Source organism: Uloborus diversus, chromosome 4 (genome assembly GCF_026930045.1).
Source record: "Uloborus diversus isolate 005 chromosome 4, Udiv.v.3.1, whole genome shotgun sequence".
Taxonomy (NCBI): domain Eukaryota; kingdom Metazoa; phylum Arthropoda; class Arachnida; order Araneae; family Uloboridae; genus Uloborus; species Uloborus diversus.
In genome coordinates, this window is record NC_072734.1 from 80,013,295 (window position 1) to 80,037,989 (window position 24,695).

Here is a 24,695-nt window from a genome sequence, read left to right on the forward strand (position 1 = left end):
AAGAATCGTGATTGCTCAAAAAAAAAAAAAAAAAAAATCAAACTTAATTAAATAACCTACTTCTCCCAATCAACTCTAATTTGAATTCTGAAACTTGGAATTGAAATTATGTTTTTCGCAATCACGAGTTGCGACAGGACCCTACTCATTGAAGTTATTGTTTTTAGAAATGGCTCCTCCCCAAGCATATCCCTCCTCCTGGGTGGTTACCTGTGTATAGTTGAGTGTGTGTGTGTGTAGGCTTACGTGTGTGCACGTAGACGTGTGTATGTGGGTAAAGGCGCACGTGTGTATGTGTATGAGCATGCGTGTGTAGGACATGGAAGCCACCGTCCAGCAGAAGTGGATTCCGGGGACAGTGCTCAGGACCGGAGGATGCAGAGGCCGGTGGGCGGTGGTGCTCCAGAGGCCCCTGGTCCAAGATGAAAAAGGAACCACAACATCAAGGACGGTCAAGTGAGAACAGTAAGCAATCGTGATTTCTCAAAAAAATCTTAAAAATTAACTTGAATTTTTAAATTTTGAATTCAAAATATGTTTTTCGAATCACGAGTTGCGACAGAACCCAACTCATTGGAGTTATTTATTTCTAGAAAACGACTTCTGTCTCCCCAAGCCTGCCCCTCCTCTTGAGTGGTTACGTATGTATATATGTGTGTGTGTGTGTAGGTGTAGATGCGTGTGTTTTGTGTAAGCGTGTGTTAGTGTGCAGGAGTGTGTACGTGTGTAGGACATAGACGCCACCGCTCAGGAGGACAGGATTCCGGTGGACAGTGCTGCTAGTGGAGGCCCAGGACCAGATAAGCAACACTTGCCGGGACTGGTGGACGGCGGCACTGTAGAGGTCCCGGTACAAACTGAAAAAGAACTGGAACGTCAAGGACGGTCAAATGAAAAAAAACCATTAGCAATCGTGATTGCTCAAAAAAAAAAAAAGTGTAAATAAATTAATAAATAAATAAAATAAGAAGTTACTCTATATCTCAAAAAATTAACAACAAAGAGTATGATTTTCACGGGCCAGAACACAAATAAAATTTCAAAATATTTAAAAATTTTCCAAATAACATTTGAAAATACGGAAAAGGAAAGAAAATTTCAAACCAATTTTTGTTATCATTGCTATGGTTCTTTTACTAAATGCATCTGTTTTTCAGAAAGCTATTGCTGAATATTTGGCTCCAAATTTGTAGCATTGACATTAATTGTGCTTTTCGACATTTTTTATAACATTATGTTTGTGAAAAATAGTTTGATATGTGACAATGGGAAGAGAGTGAGGTGAAGTGTGACAGTTTTTGAAAAGGGGGACGAGGTCAAAAAATATTGAAAAAGGTGTGACATTATTTATGGACAACCCCAAAGCAGTTGCGTAGTGAATATTGTATTGCTACACATAGCTACAGAGAAATCCCGATACGTCCCCCAAATCTACGTTTTTTCCGCATTGTATGTTTTCCCACCATCAGAGGTCCCAGTTTTTCTGAAAACAAAAATGTTAACCCGGATGGAGAGTCTTGTTTATGGTTTTCCCGCATTTTACGTTTTCCCTGGGAAAGAAAAAAAAATGTTTTCTAAAAAAAGCAGTATGTTTCCTTTTGTGCTTTTAAAAAGCTAATCCATGCTGTTTAAAGTAAATCTATGAAAACAGAAATGTTACTGCTCCATCCGGTTATATTACGGACTATTTTCCTAAATGCCCGGATTAGCAACTAAATGTGTTAAAATAATCTAAAGTATGTATACCTCTTTTCGTAAAATATAGTTGAAATTATTCCTTTTAAAAGAGTCATCTTTAGTAACTTTAGTTTCTTGTATTTTTGCTTTCATGCATTTCTCGTGTTTCACATCTTCCCGTATTTTACGTTTTTTTTTTTTTGTTTGTTTTTTTAAACCCTTTTAGAAACGTAAAAGGGTTTTCGCTCTATTTAATGAGATCAGGCTCGTTTCAGCAGTTGCTGTTTCTTCCGTTTCGATGGATGTTATACGCTTGTTTGGTGCCAATTTCTTCCTTTATTTGCTCCAAAATTTTGAAAATGAGTCTGAATCTCCAGTAAGAGGCTGTCACGCGCCCAACTGATAAATTTAATTGAATATTCTTAGCACGAGTTAGGGACACTGCTTATTTGAAAACAACCTGTGAAAATTTCATTGCATTGTAATTAATTGTTTTCACTGTATCAACATTTTTGGTTTGTTGCTTTTTTTTTTTTCTTTTTGCGATAGAGTGTGGAATCATAAAGTCAGATCACTTATGCAGTGTAGTTTTTATAATGCATATCATTGACTGAAACACTGCAGACTTGATATGTACGTTTTCTTTCAACTGAAGACAATGCAGTGCAGAACGCAAACTATATCAAGAGAAAACATCAATAAATTTTGGTAATGGACTTAGCCAGGATTCAGGCAATCAGAGGCAAAACCAGATCGTTGTACTAACTACTTTTCAGAAAGAAATTCTTGTTGTGAACCTAGGTGCAGGATTACTCACCTATAGTTTAACTAATCTCAGGTTGGGGAGTGATAAGAACAAAATGCCTAAAAATATCCTAAAAGCTAAAATTTTGTTTTCTAAAAAAAGAAAAATGATTTTGCGAAGTTATCTTCGTAAAGGAAAGAAAATATAAGAACAAAAATACTCTTACTATATTTGTATACTATTCGTGTACTATTATAAGACCGTTAGTTTTATCAAAATGGTACTAGTTAACCGGGTACCTAACTTTAATTACGATGAGCTAATTTAAGTTAAAAGCAAGAAAATTTGTTTAATAAGTATTTCGTTACAAAGTTTTTGTTAATCAGACTAAACTATAATAAGTACCAGAAAATAAAACTAATAGGAACGCTAGTTTTTTGAACAATCACGATTGCTTATTGCTTTCATTTGACTGTTTTGATGTGCTATCATTTTATTTTCCCGCCAGCACCCTCCGCAGCATCACCGTCGACCGACTCCTCACGATGCTGCTCCTCTAGCGAAAGCCATCTCCAGGTTTCGTCAATATCCTACACTTACACGCATACATACACGCACCTACACAGACACACACGCATACACACACATACATACGCCTACACACATACACAAACACATACACACACCACCACATACACACACACAAACACATACACAAACACACACCTACACACATACACACAACTAGCCACACACTCATGCCTGCACACAGACACAAATATGCATGCCTACACACACACCCCTACACATAAACACACATACCCCCACACACAAGCACACACGCCTACATACACACACACACACACACACACACACACACACACACACAAACACACACTCGTGATTGCGAAAAACATAATTTGAATTCAAAAGGTCAAAATTCAAATTATTTTTTTTTAATTTTATTTATTTATTTATTTTTTGCTTTACAAAGTTGGTTAAGCTTTGACTTCAGCTTATCCGCAAATCATCAATTGCTTCTGTGCTCGCTCTTCAGGAAAGTGCAACTCGAAAACGCGTTTTCGCGCGAGTAAATGGGGTCGTTTCTAAAACTTTAAAAGTATTTTTTTCCGAAAGAGCATGCTTAAAAACATAGGATCTGACCATTTTTTAAATAATTTATTTAAGTTTAATATTTTTAAAAAATTATTTAAATCGGCGCGCTTTCATTGTTTACATTTCTTGCCGATGACATCACAAATGATGAAATGCCATTCTGTGTTGCCATTCAGAGAACAAAATATTTAATTCGCATCTTTACTCACGTGTATTGGCAACGATCTGGTTGATAGCAAGCGAACAGCGCAATTTTAATTCGCTTCTTGATTATCATGACGTAAAAACGCTGTAGAAAGATGCACCAAAATGCATCATTTGTGACTTCATCAAGACCACGCCTTGTTTGCAAAATCGGACATTTTAAAAAATTAATTAAAAATAACTGTTGGGAAAATTAAAGAATTTTCTGGACTCATGTTATTATTTTTTTTATTATTCTATCAATTTCAGCGACTAAAAGTACTATTTTTGACTGAAGAAAACAACCCCATTGACAAAGTATTTCAATACTATTGTTTCATTAAAAGATCACACGACATTACTCAACCATTTGCTACTAGTAAATTCTATCAAAACTAATATAATTTTTTATACTTTTTGAAAGATAACCGTGGACCCCTTACACATTATCGCATACCCCGAGGGGTACACATACCACCATATTCAGTGTCTCACGCAGAATTTGAAATTGGATGTAAAAGTTAGACGTCAACGGAACCTAGTTTTTCTGTTTCAGTTGCCAAAATGTTCTGCTAAGGCGTAATTTCAAATTTCATTCAACTTCCTATTGTTAGAATAATCATTTTATTGCTTAAAATTTTCTTTCGAATGAAGGAAAAACAAATATTTCCACATGTAATAGCAACTATTACAGCCTTGCCGTCTTGTCGCCAAAATTACGATAAAAAGAGAATTAGTATAGCTTTACTTCAGTGGAAGTAACATGCACATTAAGAATTCAAAAATATTTAATAGCAATAGGACATTTCCATCATTCCATTTTCCATTCTGTGATCCCTTCCAGTATAGCGCCATTTAATCAAAATATGGCCGGTTTGAAAAAGATTGGGGGTGATCAAGTTTCAGGGAATAGAGTCCTTTTTCATGCTAAGAATCGGCACTATTGTTCGTAGCTTGAAAAGAAAAACTGAAATTCGATTTGAAAACGCGAAGTTGAATCTATTCCCATAATACATAAATCTATTTAAAAGTAACGACTGGGCTTAAAATTACGACCATCGGATTATTTTTTTTTTTCTCGAAAGAGTTAGGTATCAAAAATGACAACTATACGTTGTCAAACTAAAATTTGCAGTTGCAGAATAGGACTAACGATCATTTATTTCGAACCCTGTCTCCCACGTATAGTAAATTAGTGTTCTTCATTCGATATTTTAAAATTCTGAGACTGTTTCCAATAAACTTGAACTTCAAGTGTTAAAAGAGCTAAAAAAGAATTTAATTTCCTCAAAGGTTCTTATTTTGTATTCAAAAGTGGAAGAAAAATCCTTTTACTTTCGTAATGCTACTCTTTTCGTTTCTTAAAATGCAGCTGCTGTCTCCGTAACTTTAATCACCTGCTTAAATATGGAATTATGTCAGGTGTAATGCACCATTGAAGACAAAAAAGAAAGAGCGATAAATAGCCAAACGAGACTTACAGTAACCTGCTATTATCTGACTTACCTTACTTTTTGTGCAAGCAAAGGCTATTTTAGAGGTTGAAAAGAACGTCATGAAGGAAGCCAAGGATCTTCACGTGTCTATCATTGGAGGTGGGCTGGTAAGTTTTTTTTTTTTTTTTTTTTGGATGATATTTTGAGGATGAACAGATAGGGGGTATTATCACGGGTTTGTCTTTTGCGTCAATGGCAGTGAAATATTTAATTTTTGAATGCAACTATTGGGAGCAAAAGTGAAATGTGTTTGGCTGTCAGCCAATGTATATTCAATGCATTTAAAGACATATTGTGATAGCCTGATTACTAGTGAATCATCTAAAATAGAATTGATTTTGCTCGCATTTTTATTTTTGAACGGGGAAGCTCCAAATATAAGTAAAAAGCTTTCTTGAACGCATTGGAACAATACATTTCGAATATCAGCAACACATGATTGTATTTTTTTTATTATTATTTATTTATTTATTTTTTTTTGTTTTAGTTCCATCTGTGAAAACGTCTGGTATCTTTAAACCATAGTTTCAAATATTATGCAAATTTTATAAGAGTTCAAAATCTGTATATAGCATGGCACTTTTATTTATGTTTTTCCATTACAAGATTATAGGTGCGTTGGAGCAGATTTTGATACAGACAGCAAATAATTAAATAAAATATCAGTAGGAGCTGTCGATATAAAAGATATCACACTTTTTTTCCAACATGTTTGACCCCCCCCCCCCATCACAAAGTGTCACACTTCACCTTACCTCCTCTTCTCCTTGTCACACTATACTACATAAACACATTGAAAAAAATTGCATTTATTACAATCAAAATGTGTGATGTCACACTTCTTCTCACCCCTCCCTCCCCCTCGTCATAAACTGTTGCTAATTGTGAACCCCCACCCCCTCCAGGCGTGACATCATTTGTGGACGGCCCTATACAGAATTAGCCAGGGAAAAAAGTTAGAACGTGGAGAGCTATCACATTCTATATGGTCGAATGAACAGGGCTGACGAGGGACCATGTCAGCCTAAACCAGGGCTCGTCCTTTGAGGGGCCCCAGCACGGATTCGGAGTTATTTAAATTTGACAAGCTTTATGGGGGAATAGAGGCTCGGTGGCCAAGCTGACAAGGGGCCCGCCATGGCTCTTGGCGGCCCTGAGAATGAAGATATCCCTAGAAAAAAGAAATACAGTTTTACTCAATAGTGCATAGCACTCTACGGAGCTGGAGGATATGGAGGCAGAAAAAAAAAAGATATTGGAGGCAGCGGAAATGGCTGACCTAAGAATATCACGCTGGGTATTTAAAGTAGATATAATCTTTACTAATAATAAAGCTGAAACTCTGTGCCTTTGGATGTATGTGACTCTGGATGTCTGGGTGTCTGTTTGGGGGTGAAAACACTCCCCAGAGTCATTGGTTTTAATATGAATGCAAATTCTAATACAGTAATTCATGCATATGAAAGGGCTGTTTTGATCAAAAAAAAAATCCCTTCTGAGGGTATTTTTGATCAAGAAATCGCCTTTAGAAGGTATTTTTGATTAAAAAACCCCTCTAGAAGGTAGTTTTGATCAAAAAAAAAAAAAAAACCTCCAGAAGGTATTTGTGATCGAAAAAAAAAACCCCTCCAGAAGGTATTGTGACCCCCACGACCCAAAAAAAAAACCCCGTCAGAAAGGGGTTTTTTAATCAAAAAAAAAAAAAAAAAAAACCTCTGGAAGGTATTTCTGGCTGCGCTAGTGCAAGGAACCCATGCAAAGAACAGTTTTTCGTTTCTCAAAGTTGTAGCAACAGCATAGGTGAACGGATTTGAATGAGGCTCCTTCCGGTTCCGACCCGCTTGAGTTAACCGCTTAAATTTAAAAGCTTTTTATGAAAGACAAAGTTTATGTACAACATTTTTACTTAAATTTAAAAAAAAAATCGCTATTTCTTAAAATCTTTAATAATTTCTAATAGAAGAACAGCGAAAGCCCTATAGTCTTCAGAACCTTTTTTTTTTTCTTCATGAGTAAATAGCTTGATTTCCGTGCAAATGGATAAAACTTCTTCACATTGAATATAATTATACGGAAGTTGAGATCATAAGAGCTCACATGCAATTAGCCCCGGCTGTGGCTTCCATGCATTGAAAATTAAGACATTCATAAGTATTTTCCATGCAAATTTTTAAGCTCCCTAACTGAAGTAAGGTAATGCACCGCGAATAAATCAGGTAAAAGTTATTCTATAAAAGTTTTTAAAATGCTCCGATTTTATTTCAAATTTTTAAGCTCCCTAACTGAAGTAAGGCAATGCACCGCGAATAAATCAGGTAAAAGTTATTCTATAAAAGTTTTTAAAATGCTCCGATTTTCTTTCGAGAATTTTCCTTGTCTCTTCTAATTTTCTTGGTATCACATTTCGGCTGTTTAGAGAGATCAATTTTGCATTATTCAAGTAGATATTTAGGTTGATACCTTTAATCACACAGCGGTTTTTCACAGAGCGGTAGAAACGTAATGAATTAGATCATTTCAGTATCTATCTGTTAAGCTCGCCAAGAGAGATTTATATCGCCAAAACAAATATAAACGAGCTGATGTGTGCATCACATGACTTCCTTTTACTCCAATTTAATGTCATTTTCTCATTATTGGCAGTTTTAATATGATTCAATAGTTTACTCTCTAAATATCACCAACAGTGGCCAAATTGAAACCAGATTAAAATAAAAAAAAAATCGTCGCCAAGTTGGCGAAAAAACTTGGCGACCAAAAGCTTGGCGATACGTCACCAAGTGTTTACCAAATTATAACACCACTTAAGTTTGCATTGATATTAACAATGATTTCCCCCCAAAAAGGTGCAAAAGACCCCCTTAGGAACATCCGAAAGCAACCAAAAGGGGAGGTGCACAACTAGACCCCACTACGAGTCTATGTACCAAATTTCAACTTTCTAGGACATACCATTTTTGAGTTATGCGAGATACATACGCACATACGCACATACGCACATACATACAGACGTCACGAGAAAAGTCGTTGTAATTACCTCGGTGATGGTCAAAATGGATATTTCGCGTGTCTATACATTCTTAGGCACTTTTCCGCATGTGGTCGAATCGAAAAAAAAACTCAACATTCATTTGGGGGTGAGCAAAATGGAAATTAAGGGCGATTTTTGAGTGAAAATTTTTTCGCGAATACAATACTTCCTTTTTTGTAAAAGGAAGTAACAAAGCAATTTTATGAAAAAGTAATATAATTAAATTTAAATAGGTGGCGTTTATTTTGTTATGCAGTGAAACCTGTGTAAGTTGGTCACTTGCGGTGCACTACTTTAGTGGTCAACTTACAAAGGTTGATTTATATGATAAGGACTAATTCCGTGCCTGAAAAAAGCGGTCAACTTAGACAAGTGGTCAACTTACAAGGGTAGTCAACTTCACAGGTTTTACTGTTATTACCCCCTTGGTCAGAAACCTTCCACAAAGAACTTTTTTTGAAGAAGTGAGCCGTGGTCAATAATAGTATCAAAGACTATTATCTTTGATAGTATGATTACTGTAGATTGTTTTTCTTATTTTATATCGCACGAGGACGGATTGCTCAGTCTAGTTCTGGTGAAATACTTTCATTTTCATAACAGTTATTTTTCAGTTAATTTTTTTAAATGTCCGATTTTTCAAACAAGTCGTGGTCTTGATGACGTCACAAATGATGCTCTTTGGCGCATCCTTCTATCGCGTTTCAACGTTATGATAATCAAGAAGCGAATTGAAAATATCGCTCTACGCTTGCTATCAACCATATCGTTGCCAATACACGTGAGTAAAGATGCGAATTAAATATTTTGCTCTGTGAATGGCAACACTGAATGGCATTTCATCATTTGTGATGTCATCCGCAGAAGTGTAAACAATGAAAGTGCACCGATTTAAGTAATTTTTTAAAAAATATTAAACTTAAACAAATTGTATGTTTTTAAGCATGCTCTTTCAGAAAAAAAATACTTTTTAAAATTTTGGAAACGACCTCATTACTGCTCACATTAAAAAATGAATTTGATGCATGATATGGCAAGGGATGGGGGTGTGAGGGGGGGGGGGGTAGATACAAATTCCTCTATTTGAGTAGCAAAATAATGAATTATGCCAGTAATCTGCGAGCGTAAGCGAGCTTAACGGGCCCCAGCCCCTAGTCATCGAGACTTCTTTCGTTTGTAGTTTAAGCATTTATTCTGTAGTGAATAAAAGTGGTGAACACATAGAGTGTCCCCGAATAGAAAATTTAATTATCATTTGCAGTGTTTGATGCGGCTAGATATCACAAATACGATCTCTTCCAAATACGGTTTTTTTTAAAGCTTGAATCGTAAGTTAGTAGTTATCAAATTTCATTGAAAAACAACATTTTATGAATCGCATAAAAATAGGAAAACAGATTCCCTTGATATATAAAAACAGATGTTCACTGGGCAAATATGAAGGGGAGAATGTGTTTATAAATATATAAGAATCAACTTCCATAAAAATTTTTTGTCTTGTCAAATTTCTGAAGCATGGTCTTTTGTAATAGGTACAAAGTCTGTTAAATCATGCTCATAAAAGCTTGCTGTAACAGAAAAACTGCCTCACATGCTAAAAAAAGAGGGAAAAGGCAAAATTTCTAAAAAGGTTTATTACTATAATAATTTCATTTTCATAAAATAACAGCGATCGCTTAATTTTCCATAGGTGTACTTAAGAAATCAGAAAATACAAAGTACTTAACCCTTCAAACAGTTTTCTGATATAGAAATACAGAATTTTATTCTTTTCACAACAGTTAAAATTAACATCAGTATACCTTTTTGTTCTTTCTGTTCTATTCTTTGCAAAATTTTGAACAAATTTTTGAGCACCCCAGCTTTAGGGATTAAGTATGTTAGTCATGGTGCTCAGCATTCGAATTAGTTGTTAAATTAAAAATATTGGCCAGGAGTGACGGTAGAGCATGAGGCAATCGCGTATTCTCCGGTTTAAGTCTCGGCCGGGGGCATGATGGGTATTAACAGTGGCGTCGGTACCAGGCGCGGATCCAGGATTCGGCTCAGGAGAGGGCACTTTTCTTTTCAATTTCGGCGCCCCCCACACTCCTGGCCGCCCCCCTCACCAAATGAATTCATAAAGAGGAAAAATCACATTTTTGTTTGTTACCCCACATCGTCTTTACTTTTGAACATTCAACTATTCTCTCCGCTAGAGGAAAAAAAATATTATGTAAAAATGCATTGCTACTGGAAGCGAAAAATAATTTAAATAAACTAATGTAGGACATAATGGGATTTTATAGTGGAGTTGCCAGAACGGATGTCACCTAGGACGTTAATTTGTGGTGCTCCCCCCCTCCCTTCCTCACTCGCCCCCCCCAAAAAAAAAAAAAAAATTAGAACAAGGTATTGTGATTTGTTATTGCAATAAAAGTAATTGATACGCATAACGTTTTCAGTGGAAACAATTGTTTTAGTATAGCCTTAAATAACAGAATGCAAAATGCAAGCACGGATGCAAGGGAGAGGCGATGGGGGTGATAATTTGAGAGATTGTCCACCTGCCATAAAACGCAACTTCAGTCGATCTTCGATGAAGTTAGCGGAAGGAGGGTGGGGGATTCTTCAAAAAATAATTCAAAATTGTAGTCTTAAAAACGCGATTGCATTCCATCTGAAGTTCCAAGAAGAGCCAGGTGCACAACTTGAAAATAGTTTTTTCTTTTTCGTTTAAAAGGGGGGGAGCACTTAAAAAATTCCCCCAGACAGATAGTATATGTGTAATATATAACACACATACAACAACTAACAGGACCGTTGGGAAGTCAAAACTAGGAGATGATCTTTGGTAATGTTAAAGGAAGCAAATGTTCGGGGGCCCTCCCCAGAAGTTTTTTGAAATTTATGGCTTAAAAGCGTGATTATAGACTGCACTTGTGGATGTTAAAGAAAGAACTGTGGTTTAAGAAATCGTCACCGATGCAAATAGGCTATTATCAAACGGTAAAAAAGTCCTAGAATGCCAAGAATTATTGAACTACTAGAATACCGATTTTTTGAGTCGATTTATCACCTCCAGTCAATGTTTCAAAATTGAAGCTCCAAAAACGAAATTTTTGACCATCTGAAGATATTAAGGAGAGGGGAAGTTCCAGGGGGGACTCTTATCTGGATGTTTTTCGAAATGGATGTCCTTAAAACAAAGGTTTTTAGACTTTCTTCAATGATGTTAGAGAGAAAAATTCAGAGGTTCAACCCCTTAAAACTAGCAAAATTGTAGCTTTTAAAACACAATTTTTGTTAATCTTTATTGATATTAGAGGGACGGATTTTAAGGGTCACTCTTCAGTAATTTTTCAAAATTGAACTCTTAAAAATGCGGTTGTTGGCATTTTTGTAGGTATATTTGATAAGGTTAAGGGGCCTGGTAATTTTTCGAAATTGAAGATTCAAAATCGCTACTTGGACGATCTTCGGTGTTGTTAGATGACGGGGTGTTCGGGAGCTCTTCCTCCTGGAATATTCTCTACAAAATTAAAGACCAGGAAACAAAATTTGAGACTACCTGTAATAATTTCCGATGGGGGGGGGGGAGCTTCACGCACAGTATTCTTGTTTTCAGAAGGGAGGTGGAACAAATTAGCTGACCAAGAATCTGCAACTGTTAAAAGTTTTTAATTTAAAGATTTCTTTTTTAAATAATTAAGGTTTTTTCCTAACATTTCTTTTCCTTGATAAAATAACTTTTCTTTCCCTGAGACATGTTCTTTTCTTCCTTTCAGTAAGAAAAAATACTTCTTAGGAAAAAAAGTCAACTCGGCATTCTGGGGTAGATACGGGTCCTGTGGACCCATCCTCTGGTTGCACCACATAAGAAGAATGTAAAGACTGCACTAGCGCAGTCAGAAATACCTTCTGGAGGAGGTTTTTCGATGAAAAATATTTTCTGGAGGGACTATTTTTTAATCAAAAATACCCTTGGGAGAGGTTTTTTGATGAAGTGGAATTTTTGATCTAAAATACCTTTTAAAGGTGGTTTTTTGCTCAAAACAGCCCTTTCATGTGCATAAACTACTGCACTAGAATTGGCATTTATGTCAAAACCAATGGCTCTGAGGGGTGTTTTCACCTCCAAACATCTGCTTCTAGATATTTTTCAAAACTTAAGTCATAAAAACGCAATTGTAAACTATCTTTTGTAATGTTGAAGGAAAGAATGAGATTTATGTGTATTTTTTTGAAAAAGTTTTATGAAATTCAATTTCAGACGATCTTCGATGATGCTTCGCAAAGAAAGGTTAGGAGGCTCTCTCTTGGAAATTTTGTCGAAAATAAAATTTTAAAGACGTAATTGTAGTATCTCTTTGATGACGTTAGGCGTTAGTGGAATTGTTTGGAATTGGAACTTACTCCCGAACATTTTTCGAAATTGAAGTTTAAAAAACGCAATTTTGACGATCTTCGGTGATGGCAGAGAGGGTAGAGGTTGGCCCCTTCCCTCGGACATTTTTGAAAACTAAAATCATAAATGAAAAACACAATCGCATGCCAGCTTTAACGATAAACGAAGAAATGAAATTCTGAACTCTCTCCCGGAAATTTTTAGAAATTGAAGTCAATGATGGAATTTTTGACGCTCTTGGATGATGTTAGGAAGATAAAGGCTCCCCCGCAGTTTTTTTTATTACTGAATGTTAAAAAACGCAATTTTAGATGATCTTCGATAATAATCGGGAAAGGGGGAGGGGGTCAGAGATCTCAAGCGGAAATGTTTCAGAATTGAAGACCTAAACCTGTGTTATTAACATGTAACCGGGATATAGTAAAGGTTGAATGATTAAAATCAATCGCTCCTCACTTGAAACATTTCTGTATCCGCTGTTGAGAACGGGTAATTCTCATGATATTGCGCCCCTCTCCGCACTGACTGAGGAACGGTTAATGAAGTTAAAAAAAAAAAATGTCTTTCTTTTGCACCCAGTTTCAAAACTTCCCTAAATTTAGAGGGACACTCATAAAATGCAGATATTGCGCCTCACAGATTGCGAATCGGTAAATGAACCAAATTTTCCAAATGTCTTTCTTTCTTTTGTACCAAATTCCAAAACTTTCAACCTAAATGTAGAGTCAAAACTTATAAGTTGCGAATAGTGCGCCCCCTAGAAGGGCGCAGAAGCGGCCCGCTTCCCGCAGGTTGAGAACCGATGAATGAGACACATAAATTTTCCAAGTATCTTTCTTTCTTTTGTACTTAATTCCAAAACTTCCTCTCTAAATTTCAAAGAAAACTCGTTAGTTACGGATATTGCGCCTTCTAGGGGAACGAGCCCCGCTCCCCACAGATTGAGAACTGGTGAATGAATCGAATAACTTTTCTGAATGTCTTTCTTCTGTACCCAATTTCAAAACTTTCCCCCTAAATTTGGAGGGAATTTTTTTAAGTTACGAATATTGTGCCCCTAGAGGGGCGTCGAAGCGCCCCTACTTGATATTGGTTTAGAATCGGTAAATGAGAGAAATAAATTTTCTAAGTATATTTCTTTCTTTTGTCCTGATTCCAAAACTCCATCACCCCTATATTTAGAAGGGAAACTCATTATTTGCGGATATTGCGCCCCAGGGGACGTGCCCTACTCCCCACACATTGGGAACTGGTGAATGAACCAAAAAAATTTTCCAAATGTCTTTCTTTTGTACCCAATTCCAAAATTTTCCTACCAAATTCAGAAAGAAAGCTCATAACTGGCGGATATTGCCCCCCCCCCCCTAGAGAGGCACGGAAGTGCCCCACGTCATACAGGTTAAGAACTGGTGAATGAGACAAATACAATTTCCAACTATCTTTCGTTCTTTCTTTTTGGTATTTAAATATTCGTCCGGGGACGCCTTCGGCGCCCCCTTCCTACTGGCGCCCTTGGTTTTCCCAGGGAGGGGCAATTGTCCCCATTGCCCCCCCTTCTGGATCCGCGCCTGGTCGGTAAGGGGGGGGGGGGTCCGCCCCGGGTGCCACCCGTCTGAGGGATGACACCTGAAGTGGGATTGCAAGTTTTTGAAACATATGAAGCTAAAATGCGTTTTCAAGACAGCAAATTTGGAAATTTTTCGGGGGGGGGGCGGGGTTACGCCACAAATTACCGCTCCGGGTGTCCCCCATGCTAGATACGTTTATGTACGGTATTAATGTCTGGTTTAACACTTTTTCCGACTGTTTTAATAGTGGATTGGATTCAACTCTAAGCTGTATGTAGACCCTCCGACTATCCATAGGGATCCGTCTGTGTCGCCAAATATAAGTGCATAAAATGAGTTGGTTACCAAGGTTACAACCCAAAGAATTAAAAGTAATAATTTTCTATTGTTTAATGGCATTAACGGTTCAAGATTGTGGATTACCTTAACCAATTGTTTAAAAACCATTAATAGTCGAAATTTGTTTGAGAAAAGGCTTTAAAAGGTTATACTCAACTCTACTGCAGTTAATTTAGGTTAAAAAAGCATTCAGTGGCTCCCAAAAGTCTTCGTACATCTACGACTTTCAACGAAATAGGCCCCAATCCATTGGTTAGAATTAATATTTCGGAATAGGTATTTAATTATAAGATCTATGATCACTTTTCAACAAAACTACATGAAAGGTTTTTAAAAAATATTAAAACTTAATTTTTTTAAAATCAAAAACTAAAAAGAGCCGGGAAATTTTATCTTACAAAAGTCTTCGTACACTTTATAAAATGTCTATATATTATTGTATATTATTGAATAATCTAACTTTTGATTAAGTTATTAATTAGTAGAATATCATACAGTATTCATAACACCTTTTAAACGTCTGGGAATAAATTTCATTCTTTTTCTTTCTTTTTTTTTTTTTTTTTTTTTTTTTGCGTAATTGCTGAGTAAGTGTTCAACCACACTTCGAGTCTTAATGTTTCTAGCTTTATTTTCATTTTAAAGCCCTATTTTCGTAATCTATCCTCCAGATATCTCTAAATATGTTTCATTAAGTTAAAATCTGGAGATTGAGAGGGTGTTTTCTAAACATTAGGACAATTTTCGAGGCACTAGACGCAAACGTTGAAAACCGTGTGTTTCTTATCGTTATCTTGATAAAAAACAAAGTTGTTTCCAATAACCAAATTCTTGGCTAAGAGCTCAAAATTGGTTTTTAAAATATTTAAAGGAACAGCATGATTCATTATTTCATCAAAAAATTACAAACTACCAAGTTGTGATGCTGATATGCACATTCACACTAGAACACCTCCACCGTCCTGATTAACTGATCCCAATAAGTTCTTAAGATTAAGTTCCAAATTTTTTCTTCTACTTACACTTTTACAACAATTTAACCAAGATGTTGAATTAATTTTTATCTGTAAGTAAGACGTGATTCTAAAACGTTTTTAGCTTATTTATCATTGATTTTGCGACGAAAAGCGCAAGCTTTCTGTTTTTCGCACGACCAAGAAAAATTCTGCGGGAAGAGGTCCCATTTAATCCAGCTAATCAGAGAACTTGGCGAACAATTTTAGATGAAAATTAAATGTAAAATGTTTCATTTAATTCTGCAGAAACTTTTACAACACTCAAATGTGTATTTTTCATAAAATTTTTAACTTTAAATCTCCGATCACGTTTTGTCAACTTTGCCGGTTGACCTTTTCTTACCTTGTTTTCGGTCCGATTCCTTTCTTTAAAGCATTTTATCAAGCACTTTACTATACAAACAAATAAATGAACTAATTTGAAGACATTTCAAACCAATTTACTACTAAAATACACTGCCAGCTCAGTTATTCCATCCGAGGACTGCAGTTTCGTGCTTTTTAGCACTCATCAGCCCGGAATAGGAATCACATGAGCTGGAGGCGAAAAACCTCTTAAGGGAGCCAAGAGAGCCAAACAAACTGGTAGCTAATGCATGGTATTTAGTAGTAAGTTACCGCCCTAAATACTAAATACCATGCTTTGCCATCAATCTTTGAGTTGAACCGCACCATTTCTGCGGTCGCTCATCTGGTTTGCTAATTCTGCATTAGCTACCAGTTTGTTTGGCTCTCTTGGCTCCCTTAAGAAGTTTTTCGCCTCCAGCTCATGTGATTCCGATTCCGGGCTGATGAGTGCTAAAAAGCATGAAACTGCAGTCCTGGGATGGAATAACTGAGCTGGCGGTGTATTTTAAGTATTTCTGCCTTAGCTCTGGCTTTAGGGCGGTAACTTACTACTAAACAATTTACTACTACTGTGGGAAAAAAATTCAAATTTTGAATGGTGTTTGCGGTTTTTTACGAATACCGGCCGTTTTACAGTAATAAGCACAATATTAAGGAATAAATAAACAAAAAATTAAAGCCAAATGACTTATAAGGGTCAACATAATGCAAAAATATTATTAAAACGGCATATGATAATTTTAATCATGAATTTATTCGAGTATATTTGAGTGTATACGATGACTTTTGTGGCGTGTTATTTCTCTGTCTCTTTGTTTTCTGACCCATTTCAAAAAGATCCACCAATATTTTGAAAAAACCAATGGGTTGTATTTAGAATGACATAGGAATGATGTGAAAAAATATTGGACATCATATTCGAATTCAGTTTGAGTTATTTTGGTTTTACTAAAAAGTTTCAAAGTGTACGAACACTTTTGGGAGCCACTATATATACTTTGGTTTTGTTATAAAATTCGACATACTTTATTGCATTACTTGTGTTTTTTTTGTATGATTATGCATTTATTTTTATTATTACTATCTTATGTTATAAACTGGCTCTAAATTAAGTTCTTTTCTGAGTGGTGGGAGCTAGTCAGACTATAGTTAGCCTTTACTCCCACCTACTCAATCAGGGATTTTCTAATAGACTGGGTGAAATACATTTCTGTTTGTAATTTCTTTTACTTTTTTTATATGTGAAATGCATATTTGTAAAAAGTAGTGCCCTGATTGAAATAAAATGAATTGAATTGAATACAGACTAAAATAATTGTGACAACGCAAGCAGTATAAACGACTGTAGGAAAAGGTGCAGAAGATTTATTCAAATTTGTTTATAGAAGCTCTAATAGCTAGTTAGAACTGCTGAGTTTAAGGTAACGTCTAAAGACAAATTATCTCTCATTAGTAATCAAGATAAAAAAACAAAAGAAAATCAAATTAAAATAATAGCATATATTCATAACATTAAAATTATTAATGCATTTAGATTATGCGGAATAGAATACAGAGAAAACTTTACTCAGATTTTAATATTAAATTTACTGTCAGATTAAACGTGTTAATGGGCCTCTCCCGCTCCCTTTTGGACACCACACAGGGAATTAACATTGAAATTAAAAAAAAAAGTTTCCTTCAGAGAGAAATGTAATTTGTTTCAAATATTTTAATTGCTTTCTAATTGTTTGTTAAGGCGTAGTATTTTAAACTCTTGATAATTTATACTTTTAGTTTATGTATGGTGGCTTAAAAAATTGATATGAATAAATCTGCCAGCAGATTTTCATTTAGTTTTGGGCGACGTAAGTTGAGAATCCCAAAAAGTCTGCAAGAAAAAACATTAGATTAATTGTAAAATCTACATGAGCACCGAGAAGGACTTAAAAATAAGTTGCTAAACTTTAAAAATACAAGTGCAAATGCTACCTGTAGATAAATAGTAGTACTTTAGAAAATGCGTTACAAATCTTCGCTCGCAGGAAAGATTCTTTTTCCTTTAAAAAATGTAGTTTTTTTCCTCCCCCAAGTAACAAAGATTTACGACGTACGTTGCAAAGTCGCGCTGTTTCTGCCACCTTAAAGCCTTGGTTTCCTAGGAGCGAACACGCCGATCGTCGGTGTCGCTCCTCGCCGAGGGGAAAACTTGATTCTTCTGCGCATGCACGCCCGAGCTAAATCGACGTTTTGAATGGCCACGCCGGAATCCATTTGTCTTTGATTTCAGCGTCACGGCGAGGAGCGACGTCGAAAATCGGCGATTCGCTCCTAGGAAACTAGGACTTTATCAGAGCGTAAAAGGGCCAAACGCTCAATTTTGCTACAGCACATAATCTGCATATTAAAGAGGGGGTTTCTGCTTCCTTTTCCGCAAAAGTAGAAGCAAAAGAGCACGAAAGAACGCTTAATGTATCTTTAAAACATAGCAAAAAAAAAAAAAAAAGTTATAAATAATTTGAATTCTGAAATTTTTGAATCCAAATTATGTTTTTCGCAATCACGAACTGAGACAGGACCCTACTCATTGGAGTTATTGTTTCTAGAAACGGCTCCTGTCCCCCCCCCCCCCCCCAAGCCTGCCTCTCCTCCTGGGCGGTTACGTGTGCATAGTTGTGTGTGTGCGTAGACCTGTGTGTATGCACGTAGGCGGTGTATGAAGTGTAAGTGTGAAGTCGTGTGTGTGTATGTGTGTGAAGTCGTGTGTGTGTATGTGTGTGAACGTGCGTGTGTGTAGGACATGGACGCCTTCGACCAGGAGATCGGATAGCTCAAAACTGGAGCAGCCGCGCCGCGCCGCCAGCAGAGGACGGTGGGCGGTGGTGCTGCAGCGGCTTCTGGTCCAAGTTGAAAAAGGCACGGACACCAAAAACGGTCAAATGAGAACAATAAGCAATCGTGATTGCTCAATGAATAAAAAAAATAAAAAATTGGAAAGTAGGGTTTTGAAATGGAGATAATGTGTGTCTGTCGGTCTGACTAGTCCGATTGGAACAAACTTTTTTTTTTTAATCGAAAGATCTCGGTGAGGACACCTCATTCCCACCGATTTACTTTTTGATTTGAGCAAATCTTAGTTCAATTTTGAGCAATCCAGAAAAACCGTAACATTAGCGCGTACGGGGGAAACTTAAAGGTCAATCAATATACATAATAAGACCAAAGGTTTTGGAACACTTTGAAAAATTCACCTTTTTTCGGATTTCTCGAGAAATAAAAGACCAATTGCTCTGTAATTTTGTTCACGTAAAAGGTATCCTCCAGCCGCTATTTTCCAACAAGAATTAAGCCCACTATTCATTTAGGGGACGAACAACAGATTAAGGAAACAAAAAAGGTTTTTAATCACTTTTCATTGTAAATGTCTGTGAATAAGCTATAAATTTCAGAAATAAGTTAAAACCTATCTAGAATTTATTTTTATGCTTTCGTAAAAGTATCTCTCATACCCACGGAGATATAAGAATTTCTTTCAAAAATGCTTTTTTTTTTGGAAGGTTTTTGGCTCTATCACGCAGAGTTTTTCGTCAAACGTTACTAAACTTTCAGAAAATTTGACAGCATATTAGAGAAACATAATAGTAAAATTTGAAGTTAAAATTTTGAAAATTTAATGAAATATGAACGTTTAAAGCAATTAATTTTTCACTGCGCATGCGCGAAAGATAGCAACTTATAACCTTCATAATCGAAAGCCCCAGACATATCCTACGTCTCATAAAAGAATTCCATCTTGATATTTTTAAAATCTTAAAAGTTATCAGCTATCTAATGAGCCAAATTTTAATAATTCTTGGCTGACGACGAATCGTGAGGGATCGTTCGCAAATAATCCGTTCTTACCATGAATCACTCTGCAACAATAACAGGAAAGTGTTGCCAGTTTGCGAACGACCCCGTAACCATTCGTCGCCCATCATAGACATGGGAACCGGTTCGCTCTCGAGGGAACCGGTTTCCATGTCTATGTCGCCCATCCAAGAATTATAGAAATTCGGCACATTAGATCGCTGATAACTTTTTAAATTTTTAAAGATATTGAGGTGGAATTTTTTCAGGAGTTGTATTATATATCTGAGCTTTGGATTATAAACGTTATAAATTGCTATTTTTCGCACATGCGAAGTGAAAAATGTATTGCTTTAAACGTTCACATTTCATTAAATTTTCAATATTTTAACTTCAAATTTTATTATTATGTTTTTTTAATATGCTGTCAAATATTCTGAAAGTTTAGTAACGTTTGACGGAAACCTCTGCTTGATATAAGCCGAAAAACCTTCAAAAAAAAAAAAAAAAAGCATTTTCACGAAAATATAAAAATAAATTTTTGATAGATTTTTAACTTATTTCTGAAATTTATAGCTTATTCTCAGCTATTTTCAATGAAAAATGATCAAAAACTTTTTTTTGCTTCCTCAATTTTTTGCTGGTCCCCTAAATGAATAGCAGACTTAACTGTTTTTGGAAAATGAAAAATAGATTACACTTTTTATGTGAAAAAAATGATAGAGCAATTAGTCTTTTACTTCTCGAGAAATCCGTAAAAATGTGAATTTTTAAATGTGTCCCAATATTTTTGGTCATATAGTGTAGATAGCGATATTTGGTGTAGACCCCGATGCTTTGTTTCGAACGAACTTGGTTGGAAAAAGGTTTTGATAAAGAACGTATACTTAAAAGTTTTTCTTGATTTAGTTTTTTCAAGGATACTTATTGAATAATTCAAAAAAAAAAAAAAAAAAAACATTAACCATAACACGAAACAAAACAATTTTTTGGCGCAAAAAAAAAAAAAAAAAAAAAAGTAAATAAATGAATTGTTTAGATCTATGAACTCCTAATAGATGGAGGGATAGCTTAACTCACCGAGAGGGCGCTATTGTGGGACTGTTGTGGTCAGTGAACTGATTTTTGAATGCGTTTTTTTTTTCTTTCTTTCTATATTCAAGTACATAGTTTGATTTTGTAGGATTTTTCTATTTGGTTTTGTTTTCCTTATTTCTCCAACGTTTGTTTCTGTTCTTATAGTTGAAGATGGTTATTTATCTGAGTAAAATAATTTGATTTGTCGTATCATATTCAATTGTGACTGTTCTTTATAATGTTTTTATTTTAGTATTATTTATTTGGCAAAAAAATTTTAAATTGCAGGAAAAAACCTCCGCTTCACTCGCTATAAGGTAAGGTTACAGAGGCGTGGTTGCTTGGCACATTAAGCGATGAACTAAATAGAGTTGATGGATTATCTTGATTATTTTGTTTTGACAAATAGTTTTAAATTCCAAAGGAACTTTAATAGGTTTTTTGAAAAGGTGTGTACGCATTTTAGTTGAAGAAAAATGATCATTTCCCATTAGAAAGGGAGGCGGGGGCGTAGATTTATTTTATTCAACGGACTTCCTTTAAATTCTTAGCATGGGCATCGCCTTGCAGGCACTGCTAGTCTATTTATATGGCTGCGGAATCGATGAAAAATAATTAACTCTCGACTACCTACTACGACTCCATAGCTTTGGCAGAAACAAATTCGGAGGGGAGGGGGGGATGACCGACTCCGACTCATGGAATTTTAAAACCATGCTCCGACTCCTTGATCCCAAAGTCAGTTCAACTCCGACTCAGTGAATCTGTGTGAAATAATGACTGTTGAAATGATTTGTTTTTGTTTTCATTCTAAAGTTTTAATTAATTAATTTTATTTTATGCAACGAAAAATAAAAGGAAATTTGTAGCGCTTCACCTTATAACAGAAAAGAAAGAGTTGTACAGAAGATTTTATTTTTGGCTAAAATTATTTAAGAGGACTTTTTACCCCCTCCCCCCCTCCCCAAAAAAGTGCAACAAACGGTTTTTTTTCAGTTGATTAATTTGTTTTAAGGAAAAAATGTTTTAGATGTATTGTTTAAAAGGTGTTACCCTTTTTATTTATTCGTTCCTTTTATTTTTACGTATATATTTCATCAGTATGAAAGAGGCATATTTTGTTTTTAGGAATCAACTTCAAATGTTAATAAGATATTTTTGTTATAAGTTGCAGTTTTAGCTAATTAGAGAACATTGACCAGATGCTATAAAGTCGATCCTGGTATACAGAAAAGTAGGCTCGTTCAGTTCTGGACAGAACTTCTAGCTAAAAACAGCTATGTCGGGGAGGCGTGTCTTTTCCCTATCCCCCCTCCCTCTTTTCTCTTCCTTTTTTCAGAAAGTTTACACTGCTAGTGGCAATGAAGGAATGTTCTTGTTGATTAATCCAATCAAACGAAAGTGGTTTGTTCTGCAGTCCGAACACTTGGGAATAATACACAAGGCCAAATCCGACTTATGTGCTTATCTTGCTACAAAATGTAATCAAGTAAGACTTATCTCTAAGATAAGATCTACAAAAAGTTAGATAAGTTCTTCCTCAAATTGCATTAAAATAACTGTAAATTGGTTAAGTGCCTAGCATTATTTTAAATTGTTCCTTGTAGTTATTTCAAGATTGTCTGAAACAGGGACTTATTTGAAATTTTTAGCATTATGAGAATGCATATTAAAGATTAGTCAACGGGAGCATTTGCAGAGTTTATTGAATGAAAAATTTTCTGGGGAAACTTATCACTGGTACTAACAGTCGCTTCAACTCTCATTCTTAGGTGGGCTCTCATTCCTTGGGTGCTGTCATTTTGAGGGGTCTTCCTGATTTGTGGAGGGGGGGGGGGATACTCCTTTGCCCTTGGGGAAGAGGCACTCCTCGCTGACATTTTACATAATGGTATTTAACTCTTAAATATACACATGCTTTACTCTACAACAGGGGTTCTCACATTTTTCAGATTTGCGGCACCCTTTACAGAATTCGAGTTTTCTTACGGCACCCCAGCCTCTATCTCTGTTATTCTATATAGGATTGAAACCATGAGCCCTTCGCTGCACCCCTCGCCTCTTCTTGCGGCACTCTCTTTGGTAACCCATGCTCTGGAAAATGACGCAAAAAGAAATACGGTTGGATGGTTAAGTTGGGTAAGGCAACAGTACAGACTAACATAACTTGACAGTATATAAAATGATGTGATCAAGCTTTCTGCAGTCTTCACAAGGCTGTCAATTTAGCTTTTCCACAACTGCATATCTCACCATCCCCTACAATTGTATTTGCCCTCAATGGAGGAGGAGGAGAATTACAAAGTCCCTGAACTCGCCTCCAGTTCAGTTCCTAAAACTATTATGCTTACGCGTTTTGATTTTATTTTAGGTTATTAATTTATTTTCTTTTTGTAGCTTTTAGATTTTTTAACCATGCCGCAATCACATTTTCCCAGAGAAGTTTACTTAATTACTTTTTTTGCTAGTGAAAGTTTCAGTGAGTTGAACAAGCTCGTCTCGGCCTCAAGATGAGGAGGGATGCTGATAGGTATCCCAACAAAAAACGGAAGTCGATTTTTCAAGTCACACATCCTCTTATATTTTTCCTTTTAAACAGCTGTTAAAAAGGTTTCATATAATTTTAACAACGACAACCCGACTTGCACCTGAAAGTGTAAACCAGTCCTGTGTACTAGGCCGATTATTATTATTATTATTATTTTTTTTTTTTTGACGTTCGAAATTTCCTGTTGATAAAACGTTGCCGTGTAGCCCCACATGTACCACAAAAATATTTAAATAAATTAAAAAATATATAGGTGTCCGGCAGGAGGCCTAAAACTTATAATTTTTTTTAAACAATTGATTTTCTCGATTTATTTTCTAAAAAATTACATATACATTTAAATAAACTATCAAGTTCAAAAATTATTCGCAAACACATTTTCAAATCAACATTTGCAAATGAATAATGTATATATACAGTAAAACCCGTAAAGTTGACCACCTTTGTAAGTTGACCACCTGTCTACGTTGATCGCTTTTGTCAGGAACGGAATTAGTCCTATCTTGTATAGTGAAGGAAAACCTCTGTAACTTGACCACCTCTCTATCTTGACCACCTGTCTATCTTGACCACTAATGTACCCCAAAATTGCTTTGGAGTATTGTAAAAAACCCTTTGTAAGTTGACCATTTGGTTTATTTTTTAAAACTTAATTTAGCAAATTATTTTATTTTATTATTTTTTTTATAGCTTTCCAAGAATATTTTTGATGCCAGACCAGCATTTTACTAACTAAATAAAACAGCAACAGCAGCATAACTAAACCCCCTTGTAAGTTTAACCCACATTGGAAAACTACTAAGAACCCTTTTATTCTCCAAACTTGTTTTTCTTTTGGTATTCTATTTGAGATTACCTTTTGTACTCTGTTCAATGAAAGCATGTGTCAGTAGAAAAGTACAAAGTATTTTTTTCCAGTTGCAATATTTTGTGGCAACACTGGAATTGTGCTAGAGTAAAAGTTACTTGCATTGCAATATTTCTGGTGTGAGGGATTAAGAAACTGGACATTTTCCTTTTCAACTGCCTTTTAGAACTATGAGAGTCCGTCTCGTTGCTCTTTGTGTTATAGTTTTACATAAAATGGCTTCAAAAAGAAAGTTAGTTGAACTTGAGATTGATAAAAAGTATGAAATATTAAAATTAATTGAAAAGGGAGAAATCCAGAGAAAATTAGCTGACACATATGGAATTTCCAAAACTAGTGTCTAATAAGTGCGCCAAACTTCAATAAGGAGTTATTTTGTTGAAAAGTAGATCATCATGGTTATAAATGTATATGAGAAAAAAAAATAAGCGAAAAATTTGTTATTTTTGATTAGCTATGAATTTTTAG

At 35.5% G+C, this 24,695-nt stretch overlaps 1 protein-coding gene across 1 annotated transcript in view; it reads left to right on the forward strand.

Annotated features, from left to right (window-relative positions):
- The first annotated feature begins 5,249 nt into the window (after positions 1-5,249).
- LOC129221511 (kynurenine 3-monooxygenase-like) overlaps positions 5,250-24,695 on the forward strand; it is a 73,753-nt gene continuing 54,307 nt past the window's right edge. The window contains exon 1 of the mRNA XM_054856002.1: positions 5,250-5,324. Coding sequence (XP_054711977.1) covers positions 5,277-5,324 — 48 coding nt within the window. The 5' untranslated portion in view covers positions 5,250-5,276. The remainder of the gene's footprint in view (positions 5,325-24,695) is intronic.